At 42.5% G+C, this 14,990-nt stretch overlaps 2 protein-coding genes across 4 annotated transcripts in view; one reads left to right on the top strand and one right to left on the bottom strand.

The window, feature by feature from the left end:
• LOC308090618 (nuclear receptor coactivator 2-like) overlaps positions 1-14,990 on the top strand; it is a 124,677-nt gene that overhangs the window by 37,382 nt on the left and 72,305 nt on the right. The gene's annotated exons all lie outside the window — the stretch shown is intronic.
• The window catches only part of LOC308090609 (uncharacterized protein), a gene marked incomplete at its 5' end in the record, with an annotated part of 52,311 nt that overhangs the window by 31,095 nt on the left and 6,226 nt on the right, over positions 1-14,990 (bottom strand). For all 3 annotated transcript variants that reach the window (XM_080435851.1, XM_080435853.1, XM_080435852.1), the window contains 2 exons: positions 6,849-7,022; positions 12,241-14,224. In XM_080435851.1, coding sequence (XP_080291977.1) covers positions 6,849-7,022; positions 12,241-14,224 — 2,158 coding nt within the window. The remainder of the gene's footprint in view (positions 1-6,848; positions 7,023-12,240; positions 14,225-14,990) is intronic.

Here is a 14,990-nt window from a genome sequence, read left to right as displayed (position 1 = left end):
TACCATTGACTGATTGCAGTTTCTTCCAGGGGTGAAATGCTCCTTTAAAGGACAGACACAATGGAGAAGTGTCCCCATTGGTTTAAAGGAGTGAAGGACAGCCAGGACAGCCAATGATGAATAGGTGTCAACTAGGTGTCAACTGATGATGATTAGGTAGAGTGAATATAGACCAGCGCTAGCTTTGCTTAGCAGCTGGTAAATACCAGTCTTCAGAGATAAGCCATACAAGCGTAGAGTATGGATTGATTGATTGATTGATTGAAATTTTTATTAGGCAAAATAATGTAAAACAACAGTTACATTTATAATACTTTTGTCTAAAAGGTCCGACCAAAAAAGTCCTTGCAGACTTGTTTCCGTTGGGGTCCTTGAATTAATTTCATAGACATATGTAGCAACCAAACAGTTCAAAAAATCAACATAAAAATACAGAGGGAAAAAAATACCACTATGTACAAAAAAAAGCATGAAAAATTGAGATATGACAAAGCTCAGTTCTGGGAAATGAGAGGGTACATAACTTCCATAAATTGGTCCAGTGTCTTCAAAGAAGAAGATCCTGAAATAATCTGCACCAATCTTACCAACTTACTGCAAGATGCCATGGATGCATTTATACCAAACAAGATCATCACCAGAAAGCCTGGAGATAAAGCTTGGTTTAACGAACACTGCAGAAGAGCAGCCATGAAAAAGCGACAGGTCTATCACAAGACTGCAGACTTCTAACGATCTGGCTGCAAAACTAAAGTTTCTTGAAGCAAGAGCAGCGTTCAATCAAACTGAAAAACGAGCAAAGAGACAATATAACAACAAACTGAAAAAAGATCTATCGGACAACTCACTTAGCTCAAAGAAATGGTGGGGTATTGTAAATTCACTTTCAGGGAGAAGTGGCTCTACAGACATACCCGTCATTGAACACCAGGGCATTCCCCACATCACAGCAAGTGAAAAGGCCAACATCTTCTGCCAAACCTTTGCGGTCAAGTGTACATTGCCAGGGGCATCTGCGCAACCTCAGCTCCAGTGCCCACTACCATCCTCTTATTTTGGCGATGTGCACTTCAAACCCAAATATGTCAGGAACATCCTACGCAACTTGGACCCAGGAAAGGCCACAGGGCCTGATGAAATTCTCAAAGAGTGTGCCGCAGAACTGGCCAGTCCCCTCAGCCGTCTCTTTCAACTCCTTTTTGCTCATGGCTTGTTCCCCGACCTATGGAAAACTAATAGAGTGATCCCTATTCACAAAAAGGACTCTAAATCAGATCCATCGAAGTACCGTCCCATATCCCTGCTCACTGTCATCAGCAAAGTGATGGAATCCTCTGTCCACAAACAGCTACAGAGATATCTCCTCCGCCATGACCTTATCTCCAATAAACAATACGGATTCAGACCAAACCACAGCACAGCCGACCTCCTTACAGTTTTGTCCCAGACGTGGAACAACATCCTTGACAAAGGTGGCGAAGTGTACACTGTCGCACTGGACATAAAGGGAGCATTCGACCAGGTATGGCACAATGGCCTTTGTGCAAAGCTCTCTTCAAAGGGCGTAACTGGAAGACTGCATGTCTGGCTACAGAACTACCTTCAAGGAAGATCCATCAAAGTTGTGCTTTCTGGTCAGTCTTCATTGCCACGTCCCATCAACGCATCTGTACCTCAGGGATCGATTCTCGGACCATTATTACTCTCCATCTTCATAGATGATGTTGTGGAACAGTGTGAGAACAACATATTTCTGTATGCGGACGACTCCACCATTTTCGCACCTGTAACATCATCAAATGGGCTTGAGGTGGCTGCGTCCCTAAACAAAGACCTGGAAAACATCCGAAAGTGGGCTGCCACCTGGAAGGTCATTTTCGAGCCCAGCAAGTGCAAGGCTATAATCCTGTCCAGAAAGAGGAACCCATCTCGCCCAGATCTCTTCTTTGGGACCACTAAAATCAAACTCAGCGAGCGGATGGAGATTCTGGGTCTTTGCATAGACTGTAAACTGACGTGGATTAGCCATCTGTCCAAACATCTCTAAACGTGCTGGACAACGTCTTGGAGCACTACGTAAGCTGGCCAACAAGCTTGATGCTAAAGGCAGAGCCAACATCTATAAGACCCAGGTCAGGAGTATTATGGAGTACTCCTGCCTAGCCTGGATGAATGCCTCTCAGACCACTCTCAGGCAGCTAGACATCATCCAAAAAAAGGCTCTAAAAATCATCGGGTGAATGAGGACCTTGCCCTACAGCAATATGCCATCAGTAAGCTGAGTCATCGTCGAACAGTTGCAGCAACAACTGTTCTTTATAAGATGCACACTCCCAGCTGTCCAGTGGATCTCAAAGCACTGCTGCCCCAAGCTCACATCCCAGGTCGTATCACACGGAGGGTCCTACCAAGCCACGCTCTGACCATCCTCAAGTCAAACACCAAATGCCTTGATAGGAGCTTTCTCCAATCTGCTATCACAACATGGAACAGCCTTCCCCCTGCGGCTGTTGGAGACATTACATCAAGTAGTATTCATGCCTTTAAGAAGAGGCTGAACAAACACCTCCTCAGTAGTATGTGACTGTAATCCCATGAAGCTCAAGGACATTAAATCATCAAACATTCAGTTTATATATATACCCCTGACTGAGTAGCTGCAGATCAGTGATAGATTCTTTGAATGTTTTTTTCATAAAGCCTGTATCTGCAAAAGCTTAAAAATAATAATAAAAAAAAAAGTTCAATAGACAGGTTGGCGTCATCTTGAGAGGGTTTCAGATATTACTTTCAATGGTGTGACGCCACGTTCTCGTACTGTACTGGTCCTCAAAGTGGGGTCCGGGGACCCAAAGCTGTCCGTGAGGGGGATTCAGGGGGTCCCCAGTGTATCCACTTGAGCCCTATACACATAGGCTATTTGAAAATAGCAGATCTATATGTTCACAATGTGTCACATAGTGATGCATTGTGAGCTTGTAGATCTGCCATTTATAAAAAATCTGTGAAATGTGAAAACATTTGAATATTTTTGAAAAAAGAATACGACACAATTATGCCTGTCACAGGCAAATATTCCTGTTATTACATAATTGTCTAATCACAATATTATTTGGGATAATCACAATTGATTTGCATAATCTTCATAATCGTTTCCATGTTGAGAAAGGTTTTCATTCAAATTTGAATGAAAATTTCAATTTTCTCGCTAATCACAATTATTTGTATGACAGCCCTAACACATCTTGTATGGGGGTCCCTGGCACAAAATATTTTCAAATGGGGGTCCATGACATGAATAGGTTTGAGAACCACTGTATCACTGTATCTACTGTAGTGTTGAGTTCCAAGGATCTCCTCGTGACGTCACAGTCATACGCACTGTCACTCACCACAAACAACCATTAAAGGGACTACACCATGAATTTTTACTTTTCCTTCTTTTTTGTGTTTTTGGTCTCCCCTACCTCTCTTCTATCCCCAAAAATACCCCAGTTTGAACACTCAGGCTTTCACAGCATATCTGGGGTTTTATGTAAATTGGTCTAAAAACAGGCCAAACTGATTTGGCCCCGAAAGTGACGTCACTAGCGGTACAATACCCCCCGTTTTTCAGTTCCAACTTAGAAAATTAATAAATATATGTTTTATTTCTATTTTTTTTATTTACTTTTTCCACTCAGAACCAGGAGAAAACATGCATACAAACTGTCTCAATAGCGCCACAAATCAGGACAATGTGGTATTGCAGGTGAAAGTGCTTTATAAGCCAGAGAGAAGTTAGTTGGAATGAGTATATCTAGGGGTTGATTTAGGCTCAAACCTTTTGAAAAACGTTTGAGGGACATAAACAATATGATATTAAATATTAAAAAAACCAAAATTAATTCATGGTGTAGATCCTTTAACAAATTTTGGGCGGGAACCCCATATTTGTTTGACAGTCATGTATGAAAACTAGGATATAAAACAATACAGGTTTGTTAAGTTCTGCTATCTCTCCTTATGTGAGTCAACAGGAAGAGCAGGGCCAAGTGGTCTGCAAGGTTGGCAACAGTGACACAGTGGGTGTTTGGGAAAGTGCAGATACAACACCTCAAATTGATTAACAAAGGGGACTTGTGTTTACCTATAGAAAATGAGCTTTTGTCCTATTGTACTCAGGAAGCCCCAGTCTATTTGAAGCTTGGCCCCATGGGGGACAGAGTGTCAGGCATGGATTCATTTTGCATACCTGTCTGTGCAGCCTTTAACGTTTATTTAAATCATTGGGTTAAAACAGAAGGTTACTTTTTATATGGTATATTTCTGGGTAAAACATATACTTAAGTTGAAATGATTAAAGTCCTGATAACTATGACTTGTGTGGCTAACAAAGAGAAACGTCATTTGGAGAAAATATTCAGTCTTAAAGTAACTGTTGTCTTTGTTGACTCATTGTATTTTAACTGCTGTTTACAATCAGGAATGTATAATGTGTGTGGACCTATTCTAAAGCTTGAGAGATGTTGAACAAGTATTATCAAACAGGTTATATTTTGAAATACTGTGTCTAAGTATAATTGATAACTTGTATATGTCATATAGGGAATACATGCTAATGTTGCCGGGGATGTTGCCGGGGGCTCGGTCACGAAACTTCAGTACTCTGTTTGTGTGTGTGATTGGCCAAACAGGGATTAGAGGTGCGCTTAATTACCTGTCCCCTCCCCATGTGAGCAGGAGGTAAACAGTGTATAAAGTAATGTGCTTGCCATGTGAATGTGTGCGTTGCTAATCCGGCCATCATGGGCAACCGCCATGGGTCGGGCTGAATAAAATATGCCCTGACTTCAAAACCTTGACTGGAACTTTTCTCCTTAAGCCTCCTCCAGGGAAACTTGTGTTTCAGCCCTTTCACTATGGAAAATATACAATACCTTTCAGGACGGGAACCCCTTTTGGGGTTCCTGTTGCTATAATGTTTTGTAATTTTTGAATACATATTTGAAGTTTTTCAGAAAACTTAGGTCAGGATTTAGAAGGCGTTTTTAGAATGGGCCTCAGGTCTAAATAGGTTACACAACAACGTCACTGACATACCCTTTGGGAACAAGCAAACGTTTTTTATAAAGCTTTATGACAGCAACAGGTCTGAAAAAACAAATTTCTCTGCATGTACGTTTCACTTTTTCACTGGCTTCCCCTGTCCAGTCAAACAAGAATTAATTGGATATAAACACATCCAATTGGACTGTGTATGTGTTGTGCATGACACAGATTGTGTTTTTTACAGGCGCGCCCCCTTTCCACAGCCACGCCCCCTTTCCTGGGTGGGGGAATAAATGTAAACGGAAGTGCACGCCCCTTTTTCAAGGGCTGTCTATAGGACTGCGTGTGTACACACGCAGTCCTATAGACGAATCCATAGACGCGCTGCCTGTAGCTGCCTGTAGGCGGCCATTGCTGCGGTGTCGCGGTGCGGAGCGTTGACACCACAGCTATGGCTGCCTACAGGCAGCGCGTCTGTGGATTCATCTATAGACATCCTGAATGTTTTACTCATAACAAGCAAATCAATTTACATTAGCTCTAACAAGCCAACTTTAGCCTGAAGCTAGCACCAGGTGTTATGGAAAACTATTAACTATGAGAACCGCAGGCCGATTGTCGAGAAACATCGACTACAAAAGTATATGATTTGTTAAAAGGACTGCAGTCAGCTTACTGTTGCAAAACTAGCAGTGTGGTAAGCCTTGTGGTAAACAACACACATAAGATAGATAGATAGATAGATAGATATACAAACAATACAAATGATTTAATAAATATTATATAGCCTATGAATTTATTTATCAAATGTAAAATACATTTCTCAACAACATGCATGTAGCAGTTTTGATTTCTGTGACTTTCACTAAATATGTGTGGAAAATCTGTGTTGTTAGAAATGTGAAAAAAAAACTTAACTCATAGGAAACAGACAGGAGACAGTTTTCAACATTTCAGAGTAATGGACTGTTTTACTCTTAAACTCTTCCAGACACAACAGTGATCATAATTGATCAGACTGCTGGTGCTGGTGGGCTGAGGAACCAGCAAACCTTCCAGTCTGTGTTTACACCAGTTTGACACTCAAATGATTACATAACTGGATGTGATCATTCCCTAGCAGCCATGATGGATCACATACTGTTGTCACTGTACCTTATCATTGTTCTAATCAGTGTGGGTTACCATGATGTCAACCTTATTCACACTCTTCAAATAAAGTCTCACCACAGTATTCATGTTATAATCACATAATAAATGATAAAACAGTCCTGGGCCGCTGGTGTAGCAGTCCCTAGGCTCCAATGTAGCCTGACAGCACATCGCGGGTTCAAATCCTGATCCCGACAGCCTTTGCCGTGTGTCACTCCCCATCTCTCTCTCCCCATTTCCTGTCTACCTACTGTACTATACGTCATTGGTTCTCAAAGTGGGGTCCAGGGACCCCCAGGGGTCCTTTGGGGGGGGGGGGGGGGTACCAGGGGGTAGCAGATCTAAATAGCAGATTTACAAGCTCATAGCGCGGCCGCGCTATGAGCTTGTAGATCTGCTATTTAGATATCTATGATCTTGTAAATCTACTATGATCTTGTAGATCTGCTATTTTTGAAAAATCCTTGGCACAAAATAATTTTTTGATGGGGGGTCTGCAGCCAAATACATACAATATCATTTTGAGGGTCCTTGACATGAAAACGTTTTAGAACCGCAATAAATAAAGGCATGAAAAGCACCAAAACATATATATAAAACAATATAATAATAATAATAATAATACATTGTAAAATATAACAATAATGGTGGTAAATTAATCTGACCTTAGAATCTGCAGTCTACAATGTGGACTCTTCAGTCCAGCAGAGAGAATCTCCATGAATGGATCCTCCAGTTCCCTCCCACTGATGTCCAGTTCTGTTAGATGTGAAGGATTAGAGCTGAGAGCTGAAGACACAACTTCCCAGTGTGTCTGTTGGAGGTAACAGCCATCAAGTCTGTAAAGATTAAATGTAAAATCAGTCCACATTTACTGTCAATGAAATTAACTCAAAGAGATTTTCTATCTAGTAAGAAATGTTGCACATATTGTAAGGTAGAGCGCCACCATGTGGTCAGGTGACCCTGTTCTACTGAACATTCAACCAAAATAGCAGATCTACAAGCTCATAGCACGTCGCAACCCAGAACATTGTGAGCTTACATAAACATATCATAAACTACATATTTTGAAAAAATAATATAAATAAAGACTGTTCTCCTTCATGCTTCCCAGAGGATGACACCAACTGATTTTAGTGACCAAATAGTATTTCCTGTAGCGCCACCATTAGGTCAAAACGTTCACTGTCACACAACATTTAGAAATGTACTGGTCAGATTGTCATGAAACTGATCACATTCATTCTCCCCACAGGATTAAACCTACTGCTTTTACTGACCCCATGACCTCTACTCTAGCGCCACCTTTAGACCAAAATGTTCACTTTCACACATGTGTGAACATTTAATGTGAGTGTAGAAAACATTCAGGGCATATTTGCCAGCAATAGCCTATATATGGAGATCCCCATAGATGGAGACGATATACCTGCAAAGTCGTCATAGAGACCTAAACGTGCCATATGTACGGAGTCTGACATCAGCGAACCCTTCCCAGAAACTCCATGTATAGACATAACCATCACGTCCAGGACTGACGTCATGGTCCCATATTTGGGCATAACTAACATAGGCAGCTCCATATATAGAGACGTCTGACACTATCTGACATCACCATAGTGATGTCAGGACCGCCATCCAGCATTATAAGAGGGGCTCAACACCCCTCGGTAGCTCAGTTCCAGCAGCTACTCTGAGAGAGATTCATCACTAACAGGACGAGAAGCATCAAAGAGAATCCAGTTGGTTAGCACAGCCTAAAGCATATTCTCGAAGTGGCCTTGGATCTGGTTAACGAGTCAGTCGAAGATAGTTTCTATATTGGTCCTCCGAGGAGCCGGATCCAAGACCGTCTGTGAGATTGATATGCCTAGGGCACAGCAGTCTGGTCGATCTCATCCTTCCAGGCACGTCAGATACAGTCCTTTAGTTCAACATGGGGCAGCGTAATGCCAGAAGAGGAAGATCAGGTTTCCCGTGGGGGAGTCAAAGGAGGTGAGTGGAAAGTGGTCCACTACCTCAGGAGGTCAAGATCACGGATCACATAGACCAGGACGATTAGCTGGCCGACTAGCTGGCCTTACAACCCAGTTAGGAGGTCAAAGGAGGTGAGTGGAAAGTGGTCCACTACCTCAGGAGGTCAAGATCACGGATCACATAGACCAGGACGATTAGCTGGCCGACTAGCTGGCCTTACAACCCAGTTAGGAGGCCAAAGGAGGTGAGTGGAAGGTGGTCCACTACCTCGGGAGGTCAAGGGAGGTGAGTGGAAGGTGGTCCACTACCTCAGCCTGATGGCCAGAAAGTACAATATCTACCTACTGAGCACGCTGCTGCTCCACCTACTGAGCACACTGCTGCTCCACCTCAGGAGGTCAAAAGAGGTGAGTGGAAAGTGGTCCACTACCTCAGGAGGGGAGGTGAGTGGAAGGTGAGTGGGAGGTGAGTGGAAGGTGGTCCACTACCTCGGGAGGTCAAGGGAGGTGAGTGGAAGGTGGTCCACTACTTCAGCCTGATGGCCAGAAAGTTCAATATCTACCTACTGAGCACGCTGCTGCTCCATCTACTGAGCACGCTGCTGCTCCATCTCAGGAGGTCAAGGGAGGTGAGTGGAAGGTGGTCCACTACCTCGGGAGGTCAAGGGAGGTGAGTGGAAGGTGGTCCACTACCTCAGCCTGATGGCCAGAAAGTTCAATATTTACCTACTGAGCACGCTGATGCTCCACCTACTGAGCACGCCGATGCTCCACCTACTGCACACACTGATGCTCCACCTACTGAGCACGCTGCTGCTCCACCTACTGAGCACACTGCTGCTCCACCTACTGAGCACGCTGCTGCTCCACCTACTGAGCACACCGCTGCTTCACCTTCTGGTACAAGAGCCTACAGTTAGACAAGTGAATTTGAGAATGCCAGAGCTTCATGGGGCGGCGGCCGACCCCAGGTAAAGCGTCGTTTAGAACGTGGAAGGCACTGTCAAGAGGATATATTATCCAAACTTCATAACAAAGGAACTCACCCGAATGTCCTCAGGGGGCGGCGGCCTCATCAATACCGCGGGTGATGTACGACGGGTCAGACAAAAAGGGTGGCACAGACAAATACTGGCGGCATATGCAAGGAAATGTTTTCGGATTTTTACGTATTTCCACCGGAAATCCATGGGGCGGCTGTAGAAAACATTCAGGGCATATTTGCCAGCAATAGCCTATATATGGAGATCCCCATAGATGGAGACGATATACCTGCAAAGTCGTCATAGAGACCTAAACGTGCCATATGTACGGAGTCTGACATCAGCGAACCCTTCCCAGAAACTCTATGTATAGACATAACCATCACGTCCAGGACTGACGTCATGGTCCCAAATATGGGACCATGACTATGGTGATGTCAGGACCGCATCCAGCATTATAAGAGGGGCTCAACACCCCTCGGTAGCTCAGTTCCAGCAGCTACTCTGAGAGAGATTCATCACTAACAGGACGAGAAGCATCAAAGAGAATCCAGTTGGTTAGCACAGCCTAAAGCATATTCTCAAAGTGGCCTTGGATCTGGTTAACGAGTCAGTCGAAGATAGTTTCCATAGTGAGGATTGTCATGAAACGTATGGAGCACATTGATGCTCCCTGAATGAACCCTACTGATTAAGTGACCCCACAACCTTTCCTCTAGTGCCACCCTATGGCCAAAAAGCACTTTGTATCTTTTTGTTTTAAATGTTCTTTATTATAATAAAAATCACACCCAGTGTGAAGTGGGCGGTGTGGTCACAGTGGTCATCACATTGATGGAAGAAGTGATGGAAGAAGTGATGGAAGAAACCATAACTTAAAAAAAACAAATTTATGTTTTTTTTAAAGTTATGGTCCTATTTATAGGGCTATGCACATGTGTCATGTTTCCCTAGCCAATCACAGTCCTGAATAGACTGTGATTGGCCAATCACGGTGCAGGGTTAGGGGGGTACATTTGTGGCCAATCACAGTGCAGGATTTGGTGTGCAAATATCCAAACCTCACATATAGGGGCGGTTTCACCGCCCAAAAATTAAAGCTGTTGGTTACAATACAGGTGAATATTCAGTGAATATAGAATATAAAACCTGGCACAAAAAAATATATATATTCTTTGCATAGAGAGCTGGGTTCTAAAGCCAGATTTTTTATTGGTTACACGGAAGTAATGACTAATGAGCACCTCACAACTGTGAGCTTGTAGATCGGCTACCTGACATATGTTACTTATTTTACTTAGTTCTTTCTTTTTAAACAAACTAGTGAGTGCTGGTCTAGTTGGGTGTAACTAGCAGGGTTTTAGAGTCTTGTTTTTTACCTGGCTTTTACTGGTCTTTATTTATAGACAAATCCACAGAGCCCTGTAGGTGGCGCAATCATAGCTGTGGTGTCAAGACTCCTGTTGTGGTGTGGAAACGGCTTGCTTCACCTGCTATTTTACTAACTAAATGCTCTGCCAGATACAAAGTGTCACAGGTGTGCATCAAGTTAGGCCACTTGATCACATTGGAAGTGTCAAATAGTCTATTTACCTGCACCGCAATTATTAATAATTTCAACCGCATCATAAAGATGACGGCCGACATTTATGATATTGGATTAGAGTTGTAGCTAATCCGCACAAAACGTGAAGTGTAAAAGCAACAATGTATTGATGGAGGAGTGAACTTACCATGCTTGTGGAGTGCATGTCTCAAGTTGTTTGCAATGAAGCTGCGAGATTAATGAGGTGGGAGGGGCACTATGACATCACTGAATTATATTAGATGAAAAGTGAATGATGGCAGGTAGCTCATTTAAATTATAATAATATAAATAATAATTGTGATAGTGAAATTATTCGTCTAATGTTCTTCTTGATAAGGGCCACGGGTGTTGCACAGGCTATTACAAAAAAAAGAAGAGGGCAAAAGGGCACTTTGGGCATCAGAGGCGAAAGCTTGGTGCCCCCCTCTGCACGTGCCTGCTCCACACGTTAATATCTTGTCAACCATCGCACAGCGGTCTTCAGCTGTGAATTAACCTGATACTATCCTGATAGTTGGCAGCTTAAGAGCAACAGAGACTCAAGCCCTCGTGTCCTCCAGCCTTTGTAACCTTTTTGTTTAGTTTGCTAGTTTTGCCATTCGTTAACTTTGAGTCCTTCAGTTATGTTTATATTTTGAAATCATTCTTTGTCAATACTTGATTAATCACTATGTAGGGGTGTTTGGAACGTTTGTTTGGTTTATCCAGTTCCTGGTTTGTTCCTGTTTTTATTAGTTTAGGTAAGTAGGTTAGTACATTGTATTTTATTTATGTTAGGGGGTTATGTTAGGGGGTTTTCGTCAGTAGCATTGGATTTTTTTGGCTTCTTTGTAAACCAGCACCCTGAAGTTTATTGTCACTTGAAACGACAAAGAAAATGGAGATATTTAGTCTCTGCTAAAATAAATACATAAAAGCAATTCATTTTGAAACAACATAACATAACATAATGTGAAACTGCCATGCCAGCTGCCAGTCCCACTGACAGAGTTCAATGAGTTTGTGTTACGCTACTTATTGTCTCTGAAGTTGGTTGGTTATGGTTATTAGTCTATGCTTCTCTGTAGTGTGTGCGTGTGCGTGTGTGTGCCTGGATCTTTTACATTTGTGGCTCTCAAACGTTGTCATGTCAAGAAAATTGACATTTGACCCCATCTGAAAATATTTTGTGTAAGTAAGCCCATAAGAGAAGATAATATGCTGTTAAAAGTTATTCAACATTTTTCTCAATTATTCAAGTAAAAAAAGAGAAAGAAGAAATAGCTGATCTACAAACAACGCGACACATTATGAGCTTGTAGATCGGCTATTTTCAAATAGCTGAAGTATAAAGTATGTTTAAAGTGTTTAAACCATTCCATATTTTGATGGGGACCGCCTAGAACTCCTCAAGGACCCTAAGTGGGGTCCAATGTTTTACGTTAACCATCATTTCTAGTTAGAGTGTAGTGGTGTGAAGGTAGATTGACTCTGTTCTAATACGTTTTCTATCCACATGACTACTAACCGAGCCTTTCTGCTGTTCCTCACAGCTGGGATCAGCCTCCGTCGCCCCTCCCCTGATGTGTTGTATGTGTCCGGGTACAACTCATCAAGAACATCTGACATCTGCAGCATGAAGGCCAGAGCTGAACACTGGGTTGGAGACAGTTGTGTCTTTGACTTCAGGTACCGTTGGATCTCCTGAAATACTGAGTGGTCGTTCATTTCCATCAAACAGTGGAAGATGTTGATAATTCTCTCAGCAGAGTAATCTTCAGTGGTCATCTTCTTCAGGTTGTTGATGGCTCTCTGGATGCTCTCTGGACTGTTTTCTGTCTGACCCAGCAGGCCTCCTAACAGACTCTGGTTGGACTCCAGTGAGAGACCATGAAGGAAGCAGACAAAGAGGTCCAGGTGACCATTCTCACTCTCTAGGGCTTTTTCCATGACACTCTGCAGGAAATCATCCAAGGATCTGACACTGCCTCCCAGGAATGTCTTCAATATCTTCCTTTTCCTCTTCCTGTTCTTCTGTGTGAAACAGTGGAACAGGTAGACTGCAGCCAGAAACTCCTGAATGCTCAGATGAACAAAGCTATAGACAATTCTCTGGAAATTCACATTCTCTCCTTTGAAGATCTCTGTGCACATTCCTGAGTACAGTGAGGCTTCTTTCACATCAAGATCACACTTTTCCAGGTCTTCTTGGTAGAAAATGATGCTGCCTTTCTCCAGATGTTCAAATGCCAGCCTTCCCAGTTTCAGAAGAACTTCCCTGTCAGTCTCCATGAGCTGCTGTTGATCCTCTCTCTTTCTCTTTGAGAGAGAGAAACGATCAAAGAGTGACCGAAGAGAGATCTTTGGTTTATTTTCCCGTCCCTTTGCTTCATGTTTTCCTTCATGTGTCTCTTCATACTTCTGCTTCTTCCTCTTTGTCTGGACCATCAGGAAGGAGCTGTACATCTCAGTCTGGGTCTTGGGCAGCTGTCCTGTCTCGTCTCTCAGAATGTCACGGAGAACGGTGGCAGTTATCCAACAGAAGACTGGGATTTCACACATGATGTGGAGGTTCTTTGATGTCTTCAAGTGTGAGACGATTCTGCTGGCCAGCTTCTCATCACTGAATCTCTTCCTGAAGTATTCCTCCTTCATGGCATCAGTGAACCCTTTCACCTCCATCAACATGTCAACAAACTCAGAAGGGATCTGTTTGGCTGCAGCAGGGCGGGTGGTTATCCAGATGTGAGCACAGCGAAACAGTTTCCCTTTCATGAGGTTTACTAGAAGCTCTTCCAGTGGGACGGGTCGGGAGAAGTCGTCAGAGCAGTCATGGTTGGACTTAGGCTTAGTCTCGAAGTGCAGCGGAAGGATGCTTTCATCTAAACCATCAAATACAAACAGAAGTTTGAAGAGGCTCTTGTCGTAATTTGTGATTCCTGACTTCCGCAGCTTGGTGAAGATGTAATTAAGATCTTCTTCTGGGATGCATTTGGTTGCATCAATGCATTCGTGAATTAGCTGTGCTAAACTGAACCTTCGTCCACACAGTAAATTTAGGTGGCGGAATTGGAACACAAATGTGAGGTGAGGATGTTGATGTTTTTTCTTGGCCCAGTCAGAGACAAACTTGTGTACGAGAAAGGTTTTGCCAACTCCTGCAATACCAATAGACATCACTGTTCTGATGCGTCTGTCTTCTCCAGAAGGGTGTTTAAAGATGTCACTGAGTTGGATCTCCTGCCCTGCTTTCTTCATCACCATTTCACTCTGCGGGATCTCCTGCCATGCTTTCTTCCTCTGCATCTGTCTGACCTCATGCTCACAGCTGATCTCTGTGTCGTCCACATATATGATGCTGACATGTGTGTAGCAATCTTCAAAATCCTTCTTATCTGACCGTTGGACTGCCCCTTCAGGTAAACATGTGAATGGGTCCTCAACATTTGTTTGGAGCTTGTTTTGGTAGAATTCAATAAGCTTTGCATCCTCTTGTGTTTTCACCGCTAAATCTGTAATAATGAAACATGTAACACTTGAATCTAAATGTGAAATCTACAATTCTATTGCTGATAAAAAGGCATGATAAAATCCTGGTCTGTTTTGTTACTTTGATATTCACATTAAGCTCAAGTTGAGCATCTATCAATGTTCAGCTCAACATTAAATAATGTTTTGTGTTTTGATGTGTTTAATGAGGCTGAAACAACCTATGATCAGAATCAGCTTTGTTGTCATATCACAGGTTTACAGGTATAAAGATGTTGGTGAAATTCTAGAAGTATTCATGATTATGAGTAATATTATATTAACTATTCTATATAATCCATCAGTTATAATGTAACTACAGCACAATAAAACATTAAGTATACTCTAATAGAACAAGTTAATATTAAGTCATACATCAATCTTCATATCCTATTATATTCTGTAGCTGACAGCAGCATGAAACCATGAAAACCATGTCTTGATTTTCTCCTGCCCTCTCCTTACTCTTTACTCACTAACAACTACAGTAGATCTGCCTTTTGCTTTATTTTGGTCTGAGACCTCTCCTTACTAGACATATAATATAAGTATCTCTAGTATAGAAGTGTCTATACCATGAGGTCTCTCCTTACTAGACATATAATATAAGTATCTCTAGTATAGAAGTGTCTGTACCATGAGGTCTCTCCTTACTAGACATATAATATAAGTAAGTGTCTCTCTAGTATTGAAGTAACAATTAATTCTACATGTAAACTGGGGCTGGGATACAAACCAGGGACCTTCTGT

Source organism: Gymnoscopelus braueri (genome assembly GCF_963280865.1).
Source record: "Gymnoscopelus braueri genome assembly, chromosome: 8".
Taxonomy (NCBI): domain Eukaryota; kingdom Metazoa; phylum Chordata; class Actinopteri; order Myctophiformes; family Myctophidae; genus Gymnoscopelus; species Gymnoscopelus braueri.
The sequence above is the reverse complement of the archived record's forward strand: the minus strand, read 5'-3'. Positions and strand labels throughout refer to the sequence as shown.